This window comes from Rattus rattus, chromosome 15 (assembly GCF_011064425.1).
Source record: "Rattus rattus isolate New Zealand chromosome 15, Rrattus_CSIRO_v1, whole genome shotgun sequence".
Taxonomy (NCBI): Eukaryota; Metazoa; Chordata; class Mammalia; order Rodentia; family Muridae; genus Rattus; species Rattus rattus.
In genome coordinates, this window is record NC_046168.1 from 56,428,246 (window position 1) to 56,450,352 (window position 22,107).

General features: G+C 51.3%; 1 protein-coding gene across 5 annotated transcripts in view; it reads left to right on the plus strand.

Annotated features, from left to right (window-relative positions):
* Positions 1-22,107, plus strand: part of Ctif (cap binding complex dependent translation initiation factor) — a 269,187-nt gene that overhangs the window by 165,344 nt on the left and 81,736 nt on the right. For 2 of the 5 annotated variants that reach the window (XM_032886116.1, XM_032886117.1), the window contains exons 8-9: positions 14,100-14,592; positions 15,936-16,304. In XM_032886116.1, the coding sequence (XP_032742007.1) occupies positions 14,100-14,592; positions 15,936-16,304 (862 nt within the window). The remainder of the gene's footprint in view (positions 1-14,099; positions 14,593-15,935; positions 16,305-22,107) is intronic. The other 3 variants (XM_032886118.1, XM_032886119.1, XM_032886120.1) reach the window with 3 other exon arrangements.

A 22,107-nucleotide genomic window follows, 5' to 3' on the forward strand; every position in this document is an offset into this window, starting at 1 on the left:
TATCCTCTAGTGGTGTGACAGCTCTGTGAAGGACAGAGTCTCTGTTTGATGGGCTTCTAGGAAAGTATTCAGTTGACCTGGAAGGCTTCGTACTCTGTTAAATGGATAAAGAGGGACAGACCACAGGCTGCCCTGCTGTGGCCCCACACTGCCCTTCTGATCTGGCTTGAAGGAGCACTAACTTCAAGCCCTCTGCAGTAGCTTCGCCTTATTCTGGCTCAGCAGTGAGAGAGGTGAAGCCATGCTGTAGATACAGAATCGCCCATGGACGAGACCACAGGAAGCCGACTGGCTGATGAGAGGCACAGCTCTACAATGAGATGGTGTCCAAGTTGTAGACACCATCCATTAATCCCTAGATGCCAGCTGGCTCCTGGATGCCCCTGGCTGAGGGTTTCCAGGCCTGCCTGCTGTGGTTAATCAATCCCCAGAGAGCACATAAGTGTTGGAGGAACTCTTACAAACACATGATGTGCGCCCTGATACGCAGTCCACACACGGGGAAACTGAGGCAAGCAGTGCTACCTAACTTGCTCCGTGAGACACAGTAAAGGTCTGGCTGGGACCAAGTCCCTCCTTCTTCCTATCCAGCATCCAGGATGCGACCGTTCCCTGGCCTGCGGACCCTCACCCTGGTCAGCACAGCACTCCAGCAGTGTCTGGCGTCCAGAGAGGGCCTCCTCCAAGATGGCCCCTGTCCTTCCCCATCTCTCTTGTGGGGGCAGTACAGTGAATAGTGCAACCCACCCAGAGAGCCAACAGCCAGTGGGTTACTCAGTGGTTTGAAGCTTAAAAGTTTTAAATTATTTTATTAGTAGTCAAATATTTCGTTTTTACCCATTACACTCTTTGGTTAAGGGGAGGGAGACCTGGAGAGCACAGATATGGAAAGGTTAGTTGCAGGACCGAGGTGGGGCTAATTCCGCTCATCTACTGGGAGCTGCTCTGCCCATGCGATAATGATGTGTTGTTTTGAAACTTCATAACCCATTTGTAATAAGTGGAGGAGCATACATCTCTAGCTAAATGGGGGAAAGTTTCATTTTGTCTCTATTTATGAATATTACAGAAGAGTGCATTGCCGTGCATGTATATCAATAACCCTGGCACTCTCTAGAGGTTGAGTGGGAAGGGTCCTCCCAGGTCCCTTCAGATGGTACCCAATGCATACCAATAAGTCACTGTAGTCTACGAACCACAGAGCCCCCAGAGAGCAGTGTCTGGAAACAGGAGTCCTTTTCCGTGCTGCATCCTGAGGTGAGCACCTGTCTGGGGGACGGAAGGGGTCACATGTTGGCTGATTTCACTGTATTTGGTTTGCCTGGAACATAAGAAACTAACCCAAGCCTTTGCTGACTTGGCTATTTCTTCCAGAATGTTCTCTCCACATCTTCGTCTTAACCAAGAATGTTTGATAGCAACTGCTCCAGTATCTCAGAAAAATTGGGTTTGGGGGTGTTAGTAGGATTTTTGCCTAGCATGCATGAACCTCTGGGGTTTCTGCACTGGGTGACTTCAGGCGGGGTGGCACTTGGGAGTTACCGGGAAACATGATCAAATATTAGATCATCCCCAGTCGCATAGCAAATGCGAGGCCAGCCTGGGCTTTATCAGACCCTCTCTCAAAAAGCAAAATAAACAAACAAAATTCCAGAAAACTTGTGAGTCGCGTACAAATGTTTCCCATCTCGCCTTTGCTCAAACTGCTGGCCGTTGATACCGCCTTCCCTCCTTTATCTGCACTCATCTGTGGTCTATCGGTGAATTGATTTGCCAAAACAATGTCCTTTCTCTGCCAGATATTTCATAGGCTGGTTCTTTAAGGCAAAGTCTTTTCCATGAGCACAGCATGATGGTCAGGATGGGAACTCTGAGTCCCGTACACTGATTATGCGCTGTGATCCATCATAACTCTGTCTGCGGTCCTACAGTCTTCCCAGACACCCTGTCCGTCTGTTAACCTAGGACAGGTCTCTCGCCTCAGAGCATCATGGCCTTGACTGTGCTCAGGAGGACCTATCTCTTCGTAGTCGGCTCCTGTGGCTTGTCCCCGATGTCAGGCTAAGGTCATGTGTTCACGTTCCTGTCATCCCATCAGAAGGCGGTGCTGTCCTTGACTCCTGTGTTGATCATGGTTTCCTGGGTAAAGGGGAGGCTGCCCGTTCTCCACTGTCAAGGGTTTCCCTGTGTGATTCTGGGAGGAGGTCGCTGGGCACTACCAATGTCTGGCCTTTTATCCAGTGGTCTCTATTGATGCTTCATCCCTGAAATGGCTGTTAACATCAAGGTTACCAAATCATTTCCTAACTTCATCATTCCTTCTAAATATACTAGTTGACTCTAGCCTATAAAGAATACTCTTAAGGTGACTGTGTGTGTGTGTGTGTGTGTGTGTGTGTGTGTGTGTGTTACCTGCATGTATAGACGTGAATCATGTATGTGCCTGGTGCTCTCGGAGGCCATATGGGTAATAGGAACCAAACCTCTGTCCTCTGCAGGGGCAGCAAATGCTCTTAGCCCATTGAGCCATCCTACCAGAGCGTTTGTTGTTCATTGTTGTTTTGTTTGTTCGAGATAAGGTCTCTCACTGGACAGCCCGAGCTGGTCCTCACCTTCTGATCCTCCTGTCCCTGCCTCTCACAGGCTGGTATTACTGGCGTACATAAGGGTGCCCGACTCATCTCTGGTTGGTATTTTCTTACTGACCGTCGTACTGAGGGTGAAACCTGGGGTCTCATGAGTGCCAAGCAAGTGCTCCAAAACCAAGCCACAGCCCTAGCATTTGGGCACTAGGAATGGGAGTCCTTGTCACTCGACTGAGTGCCCTTCAACACTGCTGCTTAGCTGAATAGGTATTCCATGCGAAGGCTATAGCTTTGTGTCTGGTACAAGTCCCTAGTGCTCTGGAAGGCTCTAGCCCAAGAAAGTGTCTGCTGGGAAGCATGTCCCCAGGTAGCCTGGCCGGGAGAGGATGAGGCCATGTGTGAGCCTGTTGAAGGTCCTTTGGGGTCATGTCTCACCACAGATTCATCAGCCCCAACTGAAAAATGTGACCCAAGGGAGGCGCTGCCTCAGCCAACGCCATTTTGCATTTCCTCTCCTTCCTGGGATGGAACAAATGGCCCTACCCCGACAGTGAGCCTGTCAGTAATGAAATTGTGAGAGGAGGAGGCTATCCCAAGAGGGAGGCTGCTGGGGATGGCTAATGGATTAATGTGGTGGTCAGCCAAGCCTGGGAACTCCTGGCTCTCCTCAGCCCACGAAGCCCAACCACCTCTGAGCCTGTTGGAGAGCCTTGACGTCCCACAACTCTGGGGCATTTGCTTCACCTGGGATGTTTTCCATGGTTGTTCTGAGGCTGCCAGGCACAGCCCTGCACCAGCCTGTCCTCAGAGGCCCTGGGTGCCAGACTGGCCCTCTGTGCCTCAGTCTCTCAGGCACTGTGTTTGAGATTTCAGGGTCACAACCTGCTCACCAGATAAAGTCCTCTGGGTTAACCCGGAGTGGAGCTAGCTGCGAGGCTTCCTCCCCTCGCCGAGAATGTGCCCGTCCATCCACATTGGAGAGTATGCCCTCCGTCTCCACTTAGGAGGGCGTCTTGGGCCTGGTTACAGGCGGACTTGCATGTCTTGTACGGTCTCCCTCTCTGTCTCTTGCTAATGAACAGACGGGACTGGAAGGTAGTGCTCTGTGAGGATGGTGGGCCCCTGTATAGTAAGGGGGAGGAACTTGAGTGTAGTCTCTTCGTCCACAGAGTTAGTACACACATCCCAGGACCCTGACCTAGAGCAGAGCTTCAGTTTCCCTGTAGAACTTGGGGTGATTCTTCTCTCCCTCTTCCCCGTCTCCACACCAACCACTGGTATCTCTGCAATACACACACACACAAACACACACACTCACACACACAAACACACACACTCACACACACAAACACACACACACACACACACACACACACACACACACACAAACACACAAACACACACACAAAAACACACACACACACAAACACACACACACACACACACAAAAACACACACAAACACACACACACACACACACACTCACACACACACACACACACACACACACACACACACACACGCACACACAAACACACACACACAGACACACAAACACAGACACACACACAGACAACACACACACACACACACACACACACACACACACACACACACACACACACACACACACACACACACACACACACACACACACACACAAAAACACACACACACACACACACACACACACACACACACACACACAACACACAAACACACACACAAACACACACACGCTTGCACGCTCCGTTGCACGCAGACACAGTATATCTCTCTGCACCTCTCCTCTTAGAAGGCTTTTCCTGTTCTGGGTATCTTCCCAATCCCTCTCCCTTCCCTGACTGCATCCTCAGCTCACCAGATGTCAAGCCCTGCTATTGTTGGTAGACTTCCAATGACCTAACGGTGCTGCCTGTATTTTTTAAGATTATGAAGTCAGGGATATTGTCTTGTAGCTACGTGAGATACGCCAGACACTGATAACCCAGGTCAGAGGTTGGAAAGGAAGGCTCACTGCTCTTGCAGAAGGCTTGAGTTTGGTCCCTGGCCCCAACATGGGACAGCTCATGACTGCCACTGTGGATTAAACAGGCACGTGGGCGCCACCACAGGTAGTCAGCATTCTGGATCCTTTTCCCCCCTTACCCACAAAAGACGGTCCCCAGGGCCCCAGTGGACTGTTGTTACACTGCATTTTCTCTGTGCTCCAACTTAATTTGTAAACTAAGAATGAAGAAATTAATAGCAGTTAGCAGGTTAGAACCATTGTAAAAATGGATTCTAACAGCAGCCCTGTGTGTCTTATTGTGCTGTGGTCTCCTCGCTTGCGTGCCTGTGAGATGACAAAAGATCCTGACAATGAGCTGAAGGAAGCCTGGCTTTTGCAGTTTGCGCTCCAACTGGGAAGCTAGCACGGATTTAATCGTTCCTCAGTTTTGCAGATAGAAGGTCCATGCATGCTGTAGTTCTTACCCACCACATAAGGTTTTCCTCTGTGCCTTACTAAGTAAAAAGGGGGGGGGAAATCTACCTTTCCCCCTTGAAGTACTTAGAGCTCCTCAGTGCGTAATTGTGTTTCCTGTGTGCGTGCTCTCAAGCTCTGAGATAATTACTAAGGAAACTTCCTGATCTTAAATAGGGCAGCCTCCCAACAGCCAGTCTACTAACCAAGACAGGTGCTCGGTGTCTAACGGGCAGGTAGCATATACGGTGTGGATACATCTCAGGGGCTATTTCTTTCCCAGGTGGGATAGAACAGGGAAATAGCACATGACCGAAATCCCGTGGGTTGTAAACTCTGGGGTTTTTCATTTTGTGATTTGCTTGAGCTGTGTCACCTAAAACTGCGGAAAGCCACAGTGTACATGGGGTATCATCCTTGCGTCCTGGAGACCTAGGTGCAAGGGTGCAGGTGTAAGGGATGAAGAGAAGTTCAGCCCGCTCACTCCAGTCCGTGGGTCACCCCGTGCTGATGACCGCATGCCTCTGTTGGTAGCGCTTCTCCTCCAGAGAGTATGGGATGGAGATCGAATAGTCCAAGGGTTGACATGCACTGAACAGCAGAGAGAAAGGCTTAGACTGGAAGGCATGTTGGGCATCTCCTGAATACCAGCCCACCTGGTTGGGGGGTGCGGGGGAGGCTGTAAACTGTAGCAACACGAGTCACTCCTGGAAACACAGTTTCCATTTGTTTACATCCACAGATGTGGCGAGGACTGAGAGTGGTTAAGGTATTTGCCCAGGGTTACAAGAGCTGTAGTGTCAAGATCGGAACTTAGGGAGTTTGGCTCCAAAGTCCGGGTTTTGAATAACTGCATAGTCCAAGAAGAATAACTAAATAGCTCAAAGATGTGCAGTCCTTGCTGGCAGGCTGCAGCAAGGGGCCACAGGCCGAGCCTGGAGACAGCAAAGCTTGGCTGGACCGAGGGGAAGGGCGAGGGCCTTCCCCTGGAACCTTGCCACCAGGTTCACGTGGAGCCTGACAGCTCCCAAGGGCTGCCTCGTGCTCTTCCCATGACATCATACCGCCTCGGAACTTGGAGGCCAAGGATTCTTGGAATGCTTGATTTATCCTGGAACAAAAATAATACTGCGTATTTATAACGTGCCTTTGTACCCCAAAGGCTTTCCTGGGCTTTATTTCATTGAAAGTTCAGGCTAGCCGTATGGCTACAGAGGAATCAGAGAGGTGGGAAAGCCACCCTGAGCGGCACCAAGCAGAGGTCCACACTCCCATGCCACAGCTAGGAATACCAGGGCTCAGGCACTGAGTGGCTTGCCCAAGTTACTTAGAAAATCCTTAAGGAGTAAGGTGCCTGAGAACCCTGATTTCCAACAAGAGCAAGATGACGAACAGAGGCTTTCCAGCCACCGAGTGGCCCCAGGAAAGCCACTTCCTTTAGCTTCTTCTGCCCTGCCAGAGATAGAGCCCACAGTCTACCCTCTTCTTCCCCAAGGGGCAACAATGAAACCAAAGGGCCACCCTGAAACTTGGCCCCAGCCGTATCCCCCAGGCTCCAGCCACAAGCACCGCGGATGAGATGGGCAAAAGATTGTCCCCAATGCAATTGGAACCCAAGGCCATGCATGGCTCCTGTGGTTTGCCCCAGACACAGTGGAGCCCAGGCTGGAAGCCTGTTTTCCACACAAGCTCTCCTTCCCACAGGCCCTAGCCTCCTGCCCCTCCCCTTGATGCCTAAGCCTTTTCTTCTGCATGTCTAGCCCTTCCCTGCACCCCACATTGTCTCAAGATGACCCGCAGTCCCTCTCCCTGTGATTTTGGCCGGAGTCCTCTGGAATTGTGTGGTCTTAGTGTCTCTGCAGCAGTCTGCCAGCTGCCCTGGGCCTCGAGATCCTGAACAAACTTGAAACTTGGGCCAGGAAAGCGCAGTGGTCAAGACTATATACACAGGGGCCAGACTACCAAGCTGTAAGCCAAGCTCTGATGGCCACTTGCAAGCTAGGACGAGATTCCCTCCCTGTGCCCTGCTGACCTCACTGTAAAATGGAGTACAAAATTGAGCCTCTCCCTGGAGGGTAAGTGGAAGCTATGCCTGGCGAGCTGTGAGTACATCACATATGTTGGCTGGTTCTGCTACCGTGCCTATGCTCTCCCTAAGTATCAAGTCGGCTATTACCCTTGAAAGCCTTCTGAACAGGCCTGGCTATGGGGTGTTCAGCCTGCACAGTGCACAGGACAATGTGCTTAGAAGGACCTATGGTTGACCAGATGCTGTGACTGTCGTGATCTCCGAAATTCTTTGCTCTGAGCTCCACACGTTACATGTTAGCCTGCCTTCGGCCCCGAGAGTAGACTGAGTGAGCCCTTCTCTCTGCTTTGCCCTTGTCTCCTGTCTCTGGTCATAGCTAGTTCTAACTCCTGGACCTGGTAGACTGATGTCTCTAAGCCCAGGAATAGGCCTTGAAGTAGCCCCCTGTGATTCACAAAAACCCAGGAGGTCCAGAGCTGCCGTTTCTGTGGACCACCACAGAACAGGCTGGTAGGTGACAGGGTAAGGTGGGCAGGTGTAGACAGTGACCAGGGTAGACATCAGGAGGTTCAGGGACAGGACTCTGGGCTTAATTAACTCCAGATGGGAATTGGGCAAGGCTGAGAGGCTGGACACCTTCTGCCACTCACACACAGCCCTCACAGGATGTTTCGGGAAGCCCAGTGACAGCTTGGATTAACCTCCAGGTAGAGCCTATTTAAATAAGGGTGAACCGACCACAGTTGGGGACAGGTGTTCTCTCTGGCTACACGGTGCTCAGGGCCAGCGAGACCCTCTACAGGATAGGAACATCTGCTGGCCAGGTGACCCTCTGGCGTTCACCATGTCGTGTCACGCTTTGGAGGGGATTGTCTTCCCTGACTGACAGCTGCCTAAGTTCTGAACTATTGCTTTTGAGTCCCGAGTAAAGGTAAAGAAGAAAGCCACAAAGTGTGGGAGAATCTATGGCATGGAGTCAGGGTGACAGGTACACTCCGATGCCCATTAGCCCTCAGGGGAACAAAGCATGCTGGGGTTTCTGGGCGGAGTTTCCCATCATCCTGTAAATGGAAGCTGGGGTATTGGCTGTTTCTTTGTTCCTGGGCCTCCTGTACCAACGCTAGGAAAAGCAGCTCTGTCCTCCAGGGGAATGGCTAGACCCTGAGCCCCTGAGTCTCATGACAGTCTCGGAAAGATCCCGTAGAGGTGGGCAGGGGTAGAGGGGCCTGTGCTACAATGAGCAGTCATCACTTTTTCCTGAGGACAAGAAACACAAGCTCCTGGGTAGCTTCCAAGTCACTGGCCCAGGAATTTTAGTTTCAGACGTTTTAAGCAGACCTACAAATTACGTGGTAAAGGGTCCCACATGGAGAGAGCTATAATAAGCCAATGGGTCTCGGACTATCTGGTTGGGAGCTATTATGAAATTTAAAAAAAAAAAAAAGAATGAAAGAAAAAAAAAAGAACAGAGAAACATTTGTCTCCATTTGGCCTGATGTTAAAACCATTTTTCTTCTTTAAAAAAAAAAAAATTGTGGGCTGGGGATTTAGCTCAGTGGTAGAGCACTTGCCTAGCAAGCACAAGGCCCTGGGTTCAGTCCTCAGCTCCGGGAAAAAAAAAAAAAATTGTAGTTCCTCTCTGCACACCCACCTCCCAAAATGCAGCTGTGGTGTGTTCTGGGAACATCTCCCTATCCCCCCTTAGAAGAAGTTTTAGAGTAAACCAAAATCCCTGATTTCAGAACCGAAAGAAGAGAGAATCAGCTAAGTGAGTTATAGAAGAAACTGACCTTTTCTTTTCCAGGACTATTTGTCTTGTCCTAGCAGCGGGTACTTCCAGGGGCTCACACGGACTCTTGCTCTTGTCCCCCCAAGCCATCCCCTCTCCTGGGAACGAGAGTCAGGTCACGCAGTGAAAAGGCAAAGCAGTCGACACTCATCTTTGACGCTTGCCCTCTCTGGTGACCATGCTGCCCAATTGGATGTACTCACGGTGGCCCCCAAACTGGACCACGTGCACACACATCTGACCTCAGACGCAGCCTACTTGCTCACCCACTTCTAGGAGTCGAAGCCGCTCACCCTGACCCAGCCAAACCCAAACCCACAGGTCCCGTGGGGAGCAGCCAGCTGGCCCCTGACAAAGGTATCAATGAAACCAAGCACCAGCACGCTGAAGAGAGCACGCTGGCTCTGGCCAGCTCACCCAGCTACCACTAATAAATATTTGTGAATGGCCAGAGCGGGGAAGCCTGGGCCACTATGGTTGGGGAACAGGGCCCAAGCCTATGTCTGTCCACGCTTTCAGTGGCCCTCTGGGCTCCTTGCCAGGTGTAAGAACACGGGCCTGCTGCGGTTGTTTCCACAAAAGTCCTGGGAATTCAGCCCTGTGCTCCTGGGAAACGGCCTGAGACAAGAGGAAAGACAGACTGAATGAAGGTGGCCTTCCTGGTCCCATGATGAATAAACAGATAGGTTTGTTTCACATCTTTGAAAGCCTCAATGGGCTTATCTATAAACTGAGAAGAAAGGAGGCTGAGGACTCGGCTCAATGGTTGAGCACTTACCTAGTGTGTGTGAGGAGTTAGGTTTCATCCCCAGCATCTCACACACGCACACACACAGACACACAGACACATACACACACACTCACATGCACACACACAGACACACATACACACACATAGGCACACATACACAGACACATACACACACACACATGCACACACAGGCACACATATATACACATGCACACACACACATACACACACACACACACACACATGCACACACACAGGCACACATACACACACATAGGCACACATACACACACATGCATACACACACACACGCACACACAGACACACACACATACACATAGGCACACACGCACATGCACACACATGCACACACACAGGCACACATACACACACATAGGCACACATACACACACATGCATACACACATGCACACACAGGCACACATATATACACATGCACACATACTCTCATTTTTGTATGAATGTCACATGTCACATCTCTCCTATACACACAAAGACATACATTCACATGCATACACACACACACAGGCACACATACATACAGAAAGCCAGTACACATACACTACCCACACGCACACATACATACACACACATACATACACACACACACACACACATATACACACACACACACACATACACACACACACACAGATACACACACACAAACACATACATACACACACATACATATACACACACATACACATACATACACATACACACATACACACACACATATACACATACACAAAAAAACACATGCACACACACAGGCACACATGCACACACACAGGCACACACACACAGGCACACATACACACATACACAAACACATACATACACATATACACACACATGCACACACAAAGGCACACACATGCACACATATACACATGACACACACATAAGTACATACATACACATGCACACATACACACACATGCGCACATACACACACATGCACACACACAGCACACACACAGGCACACACATACACATACACACATAGGCACACACAGGCACACACACACACACGCACACACACACGAGGAAAGGTTCATAGTCCACATGCACTCACAGACGACAGGCTCAGCAGCCACTCGTACTGAGAAGAAGGCAGGAAAGAAAGGCTTCGTGCGGCATCCTCCAGCGCTGCCTGTGTCCTGCTCAACTTCCTAAGGCAAAGCTGAGTCCCAGCCGAAGCTCTGTATCTAGTCCTCCTCTTGGACTTGTCTTAGTCGGGGTTACTAGTGCTGCAATTAAATACCATCACCAAAGCAGCTTGAGGAGGAAAGGGTTAATTCAGCTTACACTTCCACATCACTGTTCATCACATCACTGAAGTAAGTCAGGACAGGAACTCACACAGGGAAGGGGCCTGGAGGCAGGAGCTGATGCAGAGGCCATGGAGGGTGCTGCTTACTGGCTTGCTCTCCATGGCTTGCTCACCCTGTTTTCTTATAGAACCAGGACCACCAGCCCAGGGATGGCCCCACCCACAATGGGCTGGGCCCTCCCCATCAATCACTAATCAAGAAAATGCCTTACAGGTTTGCCTGCAAAACCGAGGCATTCTCTCCATCGAGGCCCCCACCTTTCAAATGACTCTAGCTTGTGTCAAGTTGACATAAAACTATCCAGCACAGTTAGGGGGAAGGATCCAATGGCAGGCAACAGAGTCAGAGACAGTCTATGCTCCGATTGATAGGGAACCCACATGAAGACCAGGGCCTCAGTGGGAGAATGCCTAATGGGAGTAGATGTCCCAAGGTGGGGTGATACCCAAGGGGGGCTTTCCCTTCTCCTCAGAGAAGGGGAGGGGAGTTTGAAAGGGTGGGACTAAGAGGAGAAGAGTGAGTGATGAGGGCAGTAATTGGGATGTAAAGTGGACAAATAGTCAGGCAGCACACAGTAGGACTACTTAGCATCCCCACTAGCCTGTGGATGGCCCTCCTTAGCCATGAGACATCATCACCCAGCAAATATGAGTCTGGGGACAGCTACAGTCTGCACACTCTTAGCCAGTACCATTCCTCAGGGCTGGGGGTGGGGGCACCAGTCAGATTGGCCATCTCAGGTCAACCCCCCCATCTCCAGGTGAAGAGCAGTGAGACCTGGGTGGACTTTTTCTAAAGCCCTTGATGGCCAGCCATGCAGAAATGGCATCCTCCTTCAAGAGGACGGAAGTCGTTTGTCTTTTTTGCCTTTCCCACTCAGAGCGGTAGCTGCTGGGCAGAAAGCGAGAACTCCCAGAGATGGCGAATGGGAGGTGAGGGTCTTCTTCAAGACAAGCTCAGAAGAACTAGTCCTTTAGAGGACCTTCCTTAGGTCGTGGTAATGAGGCACCTCAAAACTTTAAATAGGGATAGCAAGGGTTGTAAGGGTCAGGCATTACCTGGCCAGAAATTTTCAAGGTTCGCCTCTGGGCGATACATACATACATACATACATACATACATACATACATACATACATACATACCCCACGTTCAAAGAACAGAGAAAATAGGAGGATATAGTGCCAGCAAGTTGAAAGTAGCTGAAAAATTAAAGGAAGAGCAGAAACATTACAGAATATCACAGGCGTGCGGCCTGGGCCGCTCTCAGTGACCCTGGTATCTTGTGTTTTCTGACCTCCTACCCAATGCTGATTGAGACCTTGTGCTTGCTAGGTAAGAGCTTTGCTGTGCAGCCATAGCCCCGCCCCCGGGCCCCCCACACACAGTAAGCGAACGCTTACCACTGAGCTATACTCCTCATCTTTTCTCTTGTTTGGCTGTTTTTAAAATAAAGAAAAAATTTTAATGTGTGTGTGTGTGTGTGTGTGTGTGTGTGTGTGTGTCCTCAGCCAGTGTGTAGGTCAGAGGGAAACTTTTTTTTTTTTTTTTTGGTTTTTTTTTTCGGAGCTGGGGACCGAACCCAGGGCCTTGCGCTTCCTAGGTAAGCGCTCTACCACTGAGCTAAATCCCCAGCCCCAGAGGGAAACTTTTGAGAGCTGTTTCTCTCCCTCCACTGTGGATTCATACCAAATTCATACCGCCAGGTCACGGGGCAGGTACATCTCACGGGCTTCTGGGGTATTCTTAGTTTTGTTTTTGATGTTAATGTAATATTTGTGGTTTATTATTTGACAGCTTTTAACATGCGTACAATGCATCCTTGTTTGGCCTTTGGAAACAAAGGTCTCTGTCTGCAATCCCAGGATGGCCTGGTACTCGCTGTCCCATCCAGGCTGGCTTTGGGCTCCAGCCTCCGCCTCCAGAGTACTGAGGTTATGGGCAGGTGCGGCCATGCCCGGTCTGATTAACTTTAATGAGAAAGAAGTGAGGCCTCTGACATAGACCTACATGCCTTCACATTTTCAGAAAAAAAATAATAATAATTACCACGTGAAGGCTGAGCTTTATAACAAAGAAGCAAATGACTGACGTAAATACATCTGGTTTGTTCACAAAGTGTAATCGCAGTTAAGGTCGTGAGGTCTGAGGTGGGTCTGGGGGTTGTGGGTTCATTCCTGAAACGGTAATTGCTCTCTCTTGGCTTCTGCACCACCGTATCCATATTAAGGGGTGCGTAGCTGTTCTCAGCTGCACCTCCAGTAACGTCGGGGTTCGGAAGGCAGCCTGAGAAAAGGCAGCCTGAGAGTGACCAAGACTGGCCGTAGTGCTGTGTGATAAGACACTGCCTCACAGTCAAGCCTACAGGACACGTCTTCCCCTGCCCCTGTCCCTGCCTTGCATCCATGCAGCAAAACCTTCCCATCTTGTTTCCTGGGCTCAGCTCTGCCGAGGGCTCCTCTCTGCTCACAAAGCATTGCCCTGCAGTGAAGGAGCGCGCTTTCCCTAAAGCTATATTAAATAGCAATCCGCATTCCTATTCTGGAGCTGCCGAGACAGTCGCCACTGGGGGTTGAAAACGTGGGTCTTCTTCCCCAGTGTGCAGAGGCGTCAGCTCAGCGGGGTTCTCCTGAGACCTCACTTCTTGTATGTGTGTGTGTGTGTGTGTGTGTGTGTGTGTGTGTGTTTCTCGTTACAAGGACCCGAGTTAGCTTGGATTAAGGGGCACGCACCCTGGCAACCTCATATCTTTAAAATCCCAGTTGGCTCCAGAAAGACACGTTCCGAAGAATGGAGTGAGAGCTTCGACTCATGAATATTATCAGATAATGCTGCTTTCGGGGGTCAAAGCTGGAGGAGGGGGCCTCACCACACCTTCTGTTGGTCCTTTCAGATATTTGTTCCAGATTACATACACTGGCACATCGTGTGACACGGACTAAACGATGCATTTTAGAGAAAGCTTGGCTTCCTTGCTCTCTGATGGCTCATGGGAGGGTCGGGATAAGTGTCGAAATGACTAATGACCCAGGCTCTGATCTCCTGCTCCAGTGTTTGGATGAAGGGACCCTACCAATTCACTGGGTAACCCCTCTTCTCTACCTCTCCGCTCTTCTTTGTAGACGGCAGCAAAGACCTCCAGGAGGGAACAAGCCCCAACAGCATGGTGACCATCAGCCAGGCAGTGCCAAACACAACAGGGACCACCAGAAATCTTATCAGGGGGGCTCAGGGCCCCACCCCTCAGGGAGGCCCACACACCACGGCTACAGCCAGAACCGACGCTGGCATCACGGCAACATGAAGCATCCGCCAGGAGACAAGGGAGAAGCGGGCAGCCACCGCAATGCCAAAGAGACCGTGACCGTTGAGAACCCCAAACTTGAAGACGGCCCAGGGGACACCGGACACAGTGGCCTTGAGCCCCCCTGCAGCCCTGACACTCTGACCCCAACAGCTTCCGAGAGGCCAACCCCTCAGCTGCCAGGGGGTTCAGAGGCTGAGACAAAGCAAAAAGACACTGCTCTTCCCGAGCGTCTCGGGGAGCGGCCCAAAATCACCCTGCTCCAGTCTTCCAAAGACAGGCTGAGGCGAAGGCTGAAAGAAAAGGTACCGGTAATTGAATTTTCCTTGTTCTCTTGCACACGGGAAGACAGCTGAGAGGTAGGCACTTGGATGGGCGGGCTTTGGGTGGATCCTCATGGGTCAGGACCAGGGCTCCTCTCTAAAGGGAAGAAAGGCTTCTGTGTCTGGGTGGACACACCACACCAGGTTGTCATTGTTATGGGCAAAGCCCAGAGCAGCTATAATTGCACCTCTCTGTCACCTCTGCCCTACAAGAGGTGTTGGTGACACTAAATTTCATGGGGCAAGGAGCTGGGTCCTATCGGCCCTGCTCAGGGAGTCTAACTTTCCCTGAAGAAGTGGTCTAGAGGGGACTAGAAAAAAAGTAGTCGTTTCTGACCCCAACCTCACATGCCACTCCGTTTCCGAGTGGGAGAGCAGCTGTTTGTGCACCTTGACCCTTCATGGTAAGAAGAGACTCCAGTGTTCTTGCAGTGTCCCCATGTCACCCCAAGGGAAAGGTGGCTCAGAGAAGGACCTACACACACACACACACACACACACACACACACACACACACACACACACACACACACACAGTGTGCAGGGTCACAGAGAGCTGGAGATGGAGCCTTACGTCCATACAGAGCTCCCAAGTTGAGAACAGAGGGCCAGCAAGGTTGGGCCGTAGTTCTGTTCTGTTTAGGTGCATATGGTTTGAGATAACCTCACGACATTTTCTGCCTTTCTATTCTATGGTCTTACCCCAGTTACTGGTCACTCTCCTAAGGCATAAAGGGGTTGGGTTTTTTTGTCTTTGTTTTTGTTTTGTTTTGTTTTGTTTTGTTTTTGAGAGGTGGGAGGCATTGTTAATTTTCCTCAAGAAGCACCAGCCATTTGGACAGCACATTGAAAGATCTTAATGTCCAGTATTTGTGTGCATAGGGACAGCTAGCCAAGGCAGCATGGGATGCTAAGCCAGGGCCAAGTCCACACGGAGTCGTTCACCTCAGAACACGGCGGTCCATGCATTGAGAGCAGACACCCAGCGGCTACATCCAGGCCACGCCCAGTACCACCAGACGTGTTCTGGATCCTATTCAACCCCAGCTTGCTCTCTCCCTCACCTCATTCTCTCTTTGACCCAGTTTTCTCTTCATCATCTTCCTTCATCTTTGATAATCCCCCCACAAAGTCATTTCTAGGTTAAATGGCTACACAGGAAGAAACGTGTATGTGAGAATCCCGGGTAAGGGGCTAGAACTCACGATGTCAACCCTGGGGCATCAGAGCAGCTGAGGAAAAGGTCTGCAAAGCACAGTGTGGCGTGAGGGTCTCTTGTGAGAGTTGCACTCCCTTACACCCTTCTCTCTGGCTCTCCCTTCTTCCTTCAGGACATCCCGAATCCCACTGAGACTTCAGCTCCACTGAGGTGTGTTTTATGTGTCCCCCATACCCCCCAGGACGAAGTAGCAGTAGAGGCCAGCAACCCTCAGCCAAACAAGATGGACAGGCTGACGGAGATCCTGAACAGCATGAGGAATAACAGCAGCGACGTGGACGCCAAGCTCACCTCCTTCATGGAGGAGGCGCAGAACTCCACCAACTCCGAGGAGATGCTGGGAGAGATCGTGCGGACCATCTACCAGAAGGCGGTGTCAGACCGCAGCTTCGCCTTCACGGCCGCCAAGCTCTGCGACAAGATGGCCCTCTTCATGGTCGAGGGGACCAAGTTCCGGAGCCTGCTCCTCAACATGCTCCAGGTAACCGGACACCGACAGCTGCTCCGCTCCCCGCTCCGACCAGGGTTATTGCTAGAGAGAGGGCTGTGAGTTCTGATGGTGGTTGAACTTCTCCCAAGTCCCTTCCTCCCCTGCCTGATTAATTATAGAAAATAAGCAGGCATCGAGGGGTGAGAGATGAGCGGCTGGATTTGGGTGTGTTTATGTGAGTGCTCCATGGTTACGAAGGACCAATATAATTTTATAGGTGCTTTTTGTTCAACCGCCCTCTCTCTCTTTCTATTTTCATGATAAGAGGCTGGCAATTGGCCCTGGGCTTTGACCTCTGCGTGTCTGTGCGGTCATGAACTTGCTGCTGGACCTGTCTCTTCCTCCTCCTTCTCCCTGGCCTCCCAACTTCCCCCCTTCTCCTTTTTCTCCTCCTCCTCCCTAAGGACAACCCTCCAAAGCTTGATGGTTATACTCTTGGGAGAGCGGGGAAGGCAAAGCCTTGTGGGTCAGGATGAGGACAGTCTGTCTGTTGATGCACTGAATTCCAAAGTATTAAGAAAGTGTGGCAATCCAAGATTTTCTTGCTGCCTGGTACCTTCCCACCCAATCTCCCCAAGCTCCCAGAGAGCTTCCCCTAATCCTCTTACTGCTGTCTGCCCCAGACCAGTGTCTAACCTTAGTCCCATAGGCGAGTGTGTAATGAGTGTGTGCCCGTGTCTAACCACAGCCCCACAGGTGAATGTGTAGTAAGTGTGGGTTATATCAGTACCGTTATATCAGTACCTGTTGTGTATGCTAACAGTTGGCTGCTGACCCCAGATCTGGTGGCATCGGGGAAGATATGACAGTGGAGAATGACATGGTGACCATATCAGGCCCGAAGGCCACTTTTGGAGACTCTGGATGGGAGAAATGTCTTTCCTGTTATTTTACACAACAGAGCCCAGTTTGGATACAAATTGTGTCATCGGGTCTAGCTGGTAAAGCAATTCCTTGGGAAGCAGGGGACAGAGCTAAAGGGACCGCCAGCGGTCATGGTGAACAGGGTGACCATATGCCCGATTGTCCTACCAGTGCCGCCTCTGAGAGTCCCCTCATAATTAACTTGGATGACAGATGTACTCAGGGCACCTGGCCACCTGCTTCGTGGTTTGCAGTGCTGTCCCTAAAAGCAGAGGGGAGATCCCTGCTGGCCCACCTGCCTGGGGTGCTCTAGGCCCCATGCCTGCCCGTCCTCTTCTGCGTGCGTCTCACTGTCTGCAACCTGAGCCTCCCTGGCCAGCCTCAAGCTTCTCGCCAGCTCCAGGCTCTGATCAGGTTGCCATTCCTGGATCGCCCATGCTCCCCTGGTGATGAATTCCCGCATTACCTGAGGGATTTGCACATCGGCATGTTCCTCGCGGGCCGGAATGTCCTGGGAGAGTGGAGAGGGTGACAAACAGGCAGGAGAGGCCCCGTCTGCCATGCGTCGCCAGGCACGGGGGGAGTCAAGGGCAGGACTGGTCTCAGACTAGGTTTGGGGATTTTTTTTTTTCCTGAGAAGGGCCGGAAATGGAGTACAAGTTCTAGATCATGGCTGCCAGCTGCCAGCAATCCATTCAGCCCCACAGCAGACAGGCACACAGGCCTGTGGCACCCAGGAAATAAGAACTGTCTGCCAGAGACGACCCCCAAGATGGGTTATTTCTTCAAGAAGTCACGGCAAGAACCCAACAGCAATTTAAGTTAGTGAAGTCCTACTGTGTGCCCTAGCTCACGTGCCCATGTGTAGTAAGTGTGCTGGGGCACAGTAGGGTGGGCACTGGGGGGGACCAAACACTGAACTGAATGCTGGAGAGTCAGAGGCTAGACCTGGTCCAGGTAGCAGTCAGGGCCTTGTGAATGAGCTCTAGGGACCCCCGTGAGCTGCCCCTTTTCTCACTGCTTCCAAGGCAGTCAGGTTCTCCTGTCCTTGCAAACCGCCCTTCCTCACATTGCCACTCAAAGATGTGAGTGACTTTATGACCAGCCCAGACCAGCTTGTCCCAGGGATGCTCACATCCTGCCCCCCTGCTCCCCACCACCACCCTACAGCCAGGCTGAGCCTCCAGCTGCACTCTAGTGAACAAACCCCCTACCTCTTGTTTAGAAGTCACTTCTCTTCTACCCAACACTCAGCCCACTGCCAGGGCCACTCCAACTCAGACGGAAGCCACTCCCACTCAGACGGACGCCACTCCCCTGGAAAAGTTGTCAGAGTCTCTCACTCTGTTTTCTGCAGCATTTCATCCTTCTCTGCCCCAGCACCTGTCTCCCTGTTCTGTCACACGACTAGCACTGACTGGGTATCCAAGGACACCAGGCAGTAACTTTGGAGCCAAGGGTTTAAACGTATATAGCAAAGGCAGGAACCCCGTCTAGCAACCACAGGAACCCACAGTGACAAAGTTCCACTTCCCCGGGCTCTGACAGGCAGTCACCACCGCTGCTGTGTGCAACTCTGTGTCTCTGTGCTTGGGACCAGTGCTGACAGGTTACAGCCATGGAGCAATGGTTATTGTGAGAGGAAGGCTCCATTAACTTCCCCCTCCCTTCTCCCAGTCAAGAGTGGAGCCCAGGTGGCAAACAAGACTGGAGTTGTAAGCTCTAAAGGTGCATCCTTCTGGTGGCCCACACTAGTGGAAACAGGCCTGTGCCTGATTGGAGGGTTTGAGGCTCCTCTTGTAGGCCATCCCCACGGCCAGCTTCCTGTGAGCCAATGTGGGAGCCGTTCGGAGGGTAGAACCAGAGGCTTCGCTCGACACTTGAGCCTCTGGTAAGATTGTCTAAAGCCTTCGGGCTCATAGAGGGATATCTCAGCGGTGCTGGGTAAGGTGCCTGAATACCCACGGATCCCTAGTTACAGGGCTGAGAGGAAGCTCGCTCATCTGCTTGAGCCTCTTCAGGCCCTGCCATTTCTCCCTGCAACCAAGGAAGGCAGGCCCTTCGGGGCCACTTGCCACCCAATCAGAGGAGCCAACAGACCTGGGGACCCACGTTCCCCCTTCACACCTCTAAGGAAATCAGTCTTCACCACCCACAGAGCCCCTCCCTCCCTCCTTTCTCCCCGAAGTTCCCGATCTCTGCCGGCTCAATCCCACTTGACTCTGGATCCCCGGCCAGAACCACGTTCAGCCCGGCAGGCTCTGAGCCAGTTGTCCTAGTGTCTGACATGGCTGCCATACGGGCTCTGAGGCCCAGCATAGTGACATGGGCTGCAAAGGGACCAGGGGTGAAGTGCCCTGTGCACACCCCTCCGGGCAGCTGTCTCTGGATGTGGTCCTCCCTGGCCGAGCGCTCTTGCCACATGGGCTTGAGTCAGCAACATGGCAGGGAGAGGGGCGACCTTGAATGGGGTGAGTACTGCATAAGGAGTCCAAGACTCCTGCCAGGTTGGGCTTCGGCACCCAAAAAAGTAGAAAACAGCGTGTGGAAGATAATCATAGGTCCTCCCCATATAGACTCTCTCCATCGCCATGTCAAGAAACCTGGAAACACCAATTTCCCTCGTAAATCCCTCCCAGAGGCCTCAGTGGAATCCCATCACCAATTCCACAGTTCAAAATCAGTCAGTTTTACATCTGAACTGGCTCCCGTCTTTACCTTAGATAGGGGTCCCTTCTTATAGTGTTTAGTAGTGCGCTTGTAAGTACTCAAAATTCTATTTAAGTGACTCCTTCCTCAATGTCTATAATATGCCTATGGTCTTCACTATCACTCTGTATTCCCACCAAACCTGTAGGATGCTGCCAGGCTGGTCTGAGCCACGCTTTTCAGAGGCATTGGATAGTTTATAAGGGAAGGGTCACTTTAATGTCTGGGTAAGCAAGACAACAGACTCTTAGCAACGTGGCTGTCCAGCCTGAGAATGCTCCACTTCAGACCTCTGTTCTGTAGAACAGAGCCCCTCAGTCATGGTCTTTTCGGATCACATGGAGAGCTATGGCTTTGCCCCCGGGTCCTCCTCAGGTCCTAGCATAGACCTGGACGCCATGTCGTAAAGAACTCACTGGGCCATGTAAAGTGGACACCACTGTCAGGAAGAAGGCCCAGAGACAGCAGGAGCATCTCACCCTTGTCCCTCACCAAGTGGCCCCTGGCGCCAGCTAAAAACGTATTTCTCAGGGGCTAGGCTCCTTGCTAATCGATGTGGAGGACTCACACCGGGCTGGTGGAGACACAGGAAAGAGAAGCCTTAGCCTTGATAGAATGCATTCACCTCCAAACTCGTTTTCCCTTCTGTGAGGAGCTGGGTTCCACGCCCTTTGTTACACTGTTTTTCGACATCCTGAGACTCCCCTACCCTGGAAAGAGGAGAGACCTCTCCTCCTCTCCCACAGGGTCCCTACAGCCCTGCTCACACCTTCCTGTTTCTTCTTGTCCTCTGCCATTTGTTGGCATGGCCATTATGTGTTTTAGAAGAAGGGTCTCACTCTCACCCCCAGTGCTGACTGGGCCGCTCACTAGAGTTGGTTAGCTCTGTGGCTCTACCCTGCCTGTGAGGCTCCCAGATCCTCCATGTGCCTAACTAGCCAGGTTCTGCACATTGACTGTTTCCTCTTCTTAGAGACTGAAGGCTATCCCAGGCCCAAGCAACCAGAAAAGCTCCCTTGATGCTCATCAGGGAATTGCGGTGCAATCCTGGGGAGAGTGAAGGCTCCGGTTTCATGGGGAAGGAAGAATGAGTGTGCCTCTTTTTATGGGACCTCAGGAATGACAGGAATCAAAGGCTTGAGCCCCTCCACCCAGTACTGCCTGGTCACCGCCCTCCGCCGTACCCTTGAGCTTAGAGAGGGCTCTTTTGCCCGGAGCTGCTTGGGTAGTACAAGTTCAAGCCCTCGTCTGTTGAAATGTGTGTGCCCTGTTTAGCCAAGAGGTGTCTGCATCTGAGCTATGCAGAGAGAAGTATTATTAGAGCAGGCATCAGTGTGCCTGTAACTGAACCCAGCTCTCCCTAGCAACCGTTGCTAACAACACATCTAACAGAAGGATGTGATACCCTTTTTTTTTTTTCTTGAAAGGGGGTGGGGGGAACCTCTTCATCTAGACCAAGTCATAAACACAGCAGGCTGGTGGTGCAAAGGCAACTCAAAATCGGAGTTTGGCACTTGGCCAGATTTCAAAATAAATTGCCGTCCACTGGTACCTTCTAGAATATAGTCTCTCAAAAAGCTGATCTCAGCCCGAGAATAGGCACTCAGAGCTTCTGGCCAGATCACTGTTCAGCATTGTGTTTGGGCCTTTGATACAGAGAGACTCCGTTGGATGATATAACTCTATGGGGTCTCCGGGAATGCCTTTAGCTCTGTAAGGATTGGTCAGATCTGGCTGTCCTTGTCAGGAAATAAAAATCCTGTCTTAAGCCCCAAAGATTATGTATTCCCTCTCACATCCCATAGAAGTACATACGGACCCTACCCCTAGCCTGCTTTCTTTCAGTCACACCTCTGTCCTGAGCCCAACTCACAGGTTTAGGTGAAAGACCCAGGCCGTTCCTTTAACTGATTATAAGAGAAAGCTCTCCCACCCTCTGGCTCTCTTGGTCCCTGAAACATCTAGAACCGTTCCCTCTATCTTAAGTCCAGCGGTCGCAAGCCTCCTATCCGACAGAAGAAGAAAGGGCAGGGCAGACCATAGCTCTGGAGTGGAGCCCTTCTGATCTGTAGACTTCTCAAGGGCAAGAGCGCTGGCTGTTACCCTTCGCAGGCTCCATCGTGGCTGGTACACAGCAGATGCTCAGAAAATGCCTCATTGCCCTGGAAAGTGATAGAGCATTGAGTTTGGGGGCAGAAGCCCACTCCTGTGTGAGATTTCT